This window comes from Cyprinodon variegatus, unplaced genomic scaffold, assembly GCF_000732505.1.
Source record: "Cyprinodon variegatus isolate N-32 unplaced genomic scaffold, C_variegatus-1.0 Scaffold523, whole genome shotgun sequence".
Taxonomy (NCBI): domain Eukaryota; kingdom Metazoa; phylum Chordata; class Actinopteri; order Cyprinodontiformes; family Cyprinodontidae; genus Cyprinodon; species Cyprinodon variegatus.
In genome coordinates this window covers 501,272-507,676 of record NW_015150976.1, presented here as the reverse complement: position 1 = coordinate 507,676, position 6,405 = coordinate 501,272, and the positions used below count along the sequence as shown (strand labels likewise).

Here is a 6,405-nt window from a genome sequence, read left to right as displayed (position 1 = left end):
GGACGGGTCGTGCTTCTGGGACGGATCGGGTGACAGAACCTACCGGATAACATTCCCGAATAAAAGAGCTCCAGTGAAGAAATCTTTATTTACGACTGTTAGCCTTTTGTTCTGCTTTGTTTAGCAAAAAAGTTGACATGATCAGTGGGTTTCATGGTTGGCTATCTGTGAATTTGTCATTTTTAAGAATTAAATGATTATTAAGGCTAATTTATTTTAACTATAAATATCGAAGTTCGTTTAAGACTCCAAAAGCATTACATACAAACTGAGATCTAATTAATATTCAGTAAAAATGAAATGTTGTCTTTTGTATCTTCTTTTTGTATCACTGAGCCTGGTTCTGCTGGAGGTTTCTTCCTGTTCAAAGGGAGTTTTTCCTCTCCACTGTCACTACAAGCATGCTTAGTGTGAGGGATTGCTGAAGAGTCAATATGTTGATGCAATCAGCTGGTTTTGCTTAGATAGAAAACTTTGAATCAATCTGACTGGATGATCTGGTGAACTGGAAAGTGTCTTGAGATGACATGTGTTGAGAATTGGCGCTATAGAAATAAACTGAATTAAATTGATAGTTGCACCTTTTAGCTATAAGGGATTGAATCGCACTTGAGATATGTTTGAAAATGATTATTAGAGCGAAGTCAAACAAGTTGGCAAATCACCATAACAAAAATAAATGCTGCTACAAATTCTGGAAAAGTATGGAAAACTTTCCACCATATTTCCTCTTGTTATCCTTCATCATGATTTGTGTGGCTTGCCTTCAAAATACAGAGTGAAAAAATGTATAATAACACATAATAACATAATAAACATATCAGAGGTAAAGACGTATTAATGGCTTTCCCTTTTAAAACTGACTAAACAAAGCCGACTGCGTTTGTTTTCAGCCTTTTCTCACCGCAGAGCTTCTCTGTAAATAAAAAACTAAGCGCCTGTTTGATCCCTTATCATCAACTCCTCAGTCCAATGTCTGTGGACATTTTTAGCAAAAAAATATCAGCGCCTAGGATTTAATTATACTTTGCAAATCTCTAATAACTATTCATAGTTGTTATGTGCAAGCTGTATTTTGATGACTGCTGCTTCTGGGAAATCTGGGAGCTAGGTTCTGGTACAGCCTTAGTGGCTTAGGAAGTCGATGCTAGCTTTGACGGTGCGTCCAGTGGACACGTCTACCGCCATGGCTCGGATTTCTGTGTCACCAAACTGCATGAGGGTCTGGATCTCGCGCCGTGGTGCTGAGCTTTCCGTTCCGCTCACATCTAAGCGAAGCGTCCCACACTTCCTGACCCCAGGCTCACTGATGAACCCCACACTCTCCTTCTCTGAGCAGTAGACGTGGATGACGATAATCTGCTGGGATGGCTTTGCGGGGGTATAGCTGCGCTTTACCATCTCGCCCAGTGCTACGGATTGGTCAGCGGCGATGAAAGTATCGAAGACATCGGTGCACCAGCGTGTGCCATCTTTAATAAGCAGTTTCTCTGGCGGGTGCTTGCCCTCCACGAAGCGATTGAGGACGCCCACGCCGTACGTCAGGGGTGAGCGGCGGACTTTGATGACGCTGGGGTCCAGGCCGAACAGCACAGCACCTTTTAGGATGGTTAGGCCGACGTCATGGGGGATGATGATCCTGCTGCGACCGCGGAGCATGTTCTGGACAGCCTGCTGCAGCAGGGCGGACTCAGCAAAACCTCCAACCAGGAACAGGAACTTGATGTCGCTAACCTCTGGCTTCTCAAAGAGCTCGGCTGGAGAGGAAGCACAGAAAACTCAGCGTTATGTAACCTCTGTTTATTGAATCAATGGAGAGAAAATATTCAGGAGTAAAACCATCTATTTATTAGTAAATTACTGGTCTAACCACGAGTGATGCCCATTAGGAGGCCTCATGAGGCCATGCGCTCTAACAGGGTCCTCATTTAGCAGCAGATGTTTGTCTCGCACAGCACTGTCCTGCATCTTTGCTGCCCTTAAAGGTCAGTCTCAGTCTCTTCTGACCGACAGACTAATTAGACCTACAGGAGGCATCAACAATCTCCTGGATCAAAGACTAGCTGACAAACAGACGTCAGTTTTTTCAGACTGAAGAGTCTAAACAGGGAGTAAGTGGAATAGGAGCACCACAGGGGACGGCACTCTCTCCTTTAGGCCCCTGTCACACCTTTCTGATTTAGCCAGCGTATGCCTGACGCCCCATAATCTCCTAAAATGCTGGCATATGTTAAACTTTCTATTAGGGATGGAACGGTTTATGAAAACCGTCAGAACCGTTTGGTTCGACTGTCTCGGTTCGGTTCGCGTGTGTTTCGTTCGGTTCATGCGCCGCTCCTTTTTCTCATAGAGGAAGCGATTACACTCCAGAGCAGAAGGTGGCGGTACTGCAACCAAAGCCAACCACCAGTAGTAAGCAAGAAGAAGAAGCAAAGCAGCGTAGCCGGGTGTAGCAGAAAAAAATCAGTTGTTGTGGCGAATTGTGTGGGTATGGCGAGTGGGAAAGAACAGGAGTTGGAAGACGCGCCAGCAGCACTTTATAGGTCTGCTGTATGGGACCGCTTTGCATTTAGAGTGACCTACGATGACGGCGGAAAGAAAGTTGTGGATAAAAGTGCAACAGTGTGCAAGCATTGTGCAACACGTTTTGTTTATGCTAACAGCAACGCGACCAACATGTCATGCTAACAATCAACATATACCAAACCGAAAACCGTGACCACGAAACTGTGAACCGAACCGTAGATTTTGTGAACCGTTCCACCCCTACTTTCTATGTATTTTTAAAATTTGGGGCGTATCCATAGAGTATTCATAACGAGTCAAGAACTTATCTGTCTAACGACACCCGAACTTATGCATGACGCACAGCAGTATAATGCATTATGTAATGCATTACAAAGCATCAGTTAAAGCTGGTCAGCGGAGCTGCCCAGTCTGCATAAAAAAATGTCTTTGATCACGGTATTAACATGGCTGCTGTTTACCACCCACCAAAAGAAGAAATAAAAGAAAAAAAGAAAAAAGAAAGAAAGCAGGTTTGCAGTCATAGCAGATTGAGCATCATGTCTGCTAGGAAGTGTGTTGTTGGTGGGCGTGAAGGCAGGGAGGATCCATCACCTTCTGGCTCACCCTATGATGGGGATGAAATCTGGAGGAGAACTGATGGTTTCCTCCTGTGAACCCCTTTATACCAACATGCTGCCAATACGCCATTAAACAGTAGCTGGAAGTTAGAAACACGTTCAGCGCTCGTCTGGAACACGTCAGATATGTTGATATGTGTTGGAGAGAAGTTCTTGATAAGTTATGCAGAAGTTATGGTCAAGTTACTCATAGGTTTTGGATAAGCTAGACGCCAAGAATGACGAGGAACTGACACTGAACATATGTCAACCATCAAATAACTGACCTGGAACTTATGGCCCACATATGGGATACGCTGGCATACATACTATATACCTAAAACTTTTACAATGTATGCCAGCGTTTTTGCCAGATTTTCCAAATGATACGCTGTCTAAATAGTCAAGGTGCAACAGAGGCTTTACTTTGAAGACTGACAGGGGGCGGTCACAGCTACCAAAGTACAGGAAGCTGTAGAAATAACAGAAATCTGATTTATCTGTTTTCTATTGGTAATAGCTTTGCAGTATTGAATTGTCCTTTTGAGGTTTTGTATGTAGAATCATGATGAATGAGTTTAATTTATACAATAATGGATAATCATGTAACATAACTAAATCTACAAACCGGAATGCTTCCTGATGCATTGGTTCTCTCTGTGGGGTTATAGGGAGTCCATGATTTCTCTCTCATTTAAAATGTGAGATGCTTTCCCTAACCTTACGCTGACAAAATTGGATTTAACTTCTCTACACTTCCACAGGATAGAAAGTGGTGAAACTTGACAAAAGGAGGATAAGTTGTGACCTAAACTTTAGGCAGTTCTTATCTAAACTCTAAAGATTGCTTCTCATTGCTTCTTAACATGAACATAAGTTAATAATTGGATAGAACAGAGCTTACTGAGATGTTGGATTATGTGGTCTATGGTTGGCTTGAAGAGGTTGTTCATAGCATCTGGAGTCATCCTCAGCATCCCCTGAGATGACCATTTAACAAAGTCCACGCTGAAGAGGAGAGAAAAATGTCAAGCAGAGCTGAACCACAGAAATGTAAGATTTTCTTCACATATTGTTCTTCTGTCAACTGTCAAGTTATTAGGACTGTTGTCACTGAGCTGTAATCAATCAATCAATCAATCAATCAATCAATCAATCAATCAATATATCACATCTCGTAGTTTTTTTTTTCCCATATATTATATATGTAACATACAGTAGCAGACATTCAAAATGGCCGTTCCCAGTCAAAAGCCAGCATAATGGCAGCAAAATCCCCTCCAACTTCCAGCCAATGGCTTTCTCCTGGGCATGCATATGTTTTTACTCTGACTCCAACCTTTCCCTGAATTACAGGGTCTGACCAGGAGATGCCGCTTCTATTTATTAGATCTTAATGTCCACAGTAATGTCAGAAAGAATATTTTAGTACAAAGATTGATATTTAAAAATTTATTGAAGGGGACCAGCCAAGGCGCCATCAAAGAACTGTATGAAACATCTGATCAGTATGCTGGTGAAGATTCTAAGTTATCTAGGTCATAGTCATTCCAAAAATAGAAAATGATAAACAATCCACTGGGGTTTGTTTCAAAGTTTGAAGATGTTTGAAAAATGTTTGAATTGAAAGTGTCAGGAATAGCTTTGAGTTTGAGGTTCTATACAGTAGCCCAACAGTCCAACAACTGTATAAAGTTGCTCAGGGGAACAGAAGACCTCACCTACTCAGCCAGGCCAACAATTCCCTTTACCACCATTCCAAAAGGTTGGAGCCGTTCACCTGTTTGAATTTGCATGTTTTCTAAGTAAAACAAGGCTTTGTTGGGCTACTGTACTCAACGCTTTTTCTTACATTTCTAATTGAAAATTCTTCCTGGACGGGAAGCGAAATGTCTTCAAAATTGGAAACAAAGTCCAGTGGATTGTTTTTAACTTAATTTTTTTGGAGCTTCTGATAAGTAGTGTATGTAATGTCTGCAGTACTTCTGTTTTTCACTCACTTGCTTTTGCGCAGAGCATGGTCCACGCTGTGACCTCGGAACTTCTTGTAGTAGTCAATGAAAGAGAAGGGCAGGTTAATGTTGAGCGGGTTGGTTCTGTCAGGAGCAGCTGCTCTCTTCCGAGACTCAAACGCAATCATCAGGTCCACCCAGGCGGCCGGCCTCTTTATCTTAAATTGGTCAATAAAATCTTGGCCAAATATCTTGCACAGCAACTTCTCAAATTCATAATCGACCCCGATAGATCCATAAGGTCCACCTGAAAAAAAAGAAGAGGTTTTATAAGCGAGGCAGGTTAATAAATACAGTGGCAGTGAAAAGACAATTACCCGAGGCCTTGTAGAGCTCTTTTAAATGTCCTTCTGGAAGACGAATCTGATGAACAGTCAGATCCACTGTTCCTCCACCACAGTCCATTACCACGTACCGGTCACCTGCAAATAGCAAAGGTGTAAAATAAAACACACCAAGCCATGAAAACGGCGATTTTCCTCTTACATCTTCCTTTAGAGCATTGTTTCAACATATGGTGACTTCTTTTCAAAAAGCTCCCCATTCTCAGCTGACTGTTAAAAGTAATGTTGATTGGTACGATTTGATAGAATCTCACACTGCTAGTGACCAAAGAGAACAGGTATGAGTTCAAGGTGTGAAAATCAGACACCTAGATCCGCTAAAAGCAGTGGCCTCTCCAGAAATGTTTCATAGGGGGGCCAGATGTGGCCACTAAAAATCTTGGGGTGGCCACTGAAACTAAAAGCCCTAATTTCAGGATTTTAATCTACTATTGTGGTAAACCTGCCTGTAGAAATCATAAAGACTTAAATAAACACCTACTTATATCTTGGTTTATTGTGTGATTTTTAATGTTACGTTTGTGGTTGTGCATAATGGGATGAAATGCTAAACTACAGTACCCTGGCCAGTGGGGTGGCCAGGGTACTGCATAGGGTGGCCGTGGCCACCCCTGGCAACCCCCTAGTGGCGCCATTGGCTAAAAGGCATCTTTTTTATTGTATATAGAGGGAATTGTGTTTCTTTGTTGATGAAAGCAAAGACAATTGTTTGGTAAAAAAGACTTTGAAAAAAGAATGTAACTTTGGTGCTTTCTGATGTTATTTATTCCAGGGTTTATACAGGAATTAGTTACTCTAATTTAACCCTTTAAAGCCCAATCCAAGAATAAAACAAAACAGAAAATTACTTTTTTTTTGTTTGTTTTGAAGTCCTTATTTGGCCTTTTAACAAAATTTGTAAAAAGAAAAAACAGAAATACATTT

General features: G+C 41.7%; 1 protein-coding gene across 2 annotated transcripts in view; it reads right to left on the bottom strand.

Moving 5' to 3' along the window:
- Positions 1 to 746: 746 nt before the first annotated feature.
- hspa12a (heat shock protein family A (Hsp70) member 12A) overlaps positions 747 to 6,405 on the bottom strand; it is a 56,820-nt gene continuing 51,161 nt past the window's right edge. For both annotated transcript variants that reach the window (XM_015391055.1, XM_015391056.1), the window contains 4 exons: positions 5,455 to 5,559; positions 5,126 to 5,384; positions 4,030 to 4,133; positions 747 to 1,757 (listed from right to left, as the gene is read on the bottom strand). In XM_015391055.1, the coding sequence (XP_015246541.1) occupies positions 1,126 to 1,757; positions 4,030 to 4,133; positions 5,126 to 5,384; positions 5,455 to 5,559 (1,100 nt within the window). In that variant the 3' untranslated portion in view covers positions 747 to 1,125. The remainder of the gene's footprint in view (positions 1,758 to 4,029; positions 4,134 to 5,125; positions 5,385 to 5,454; positions 5,560 to 6,405) is intronic.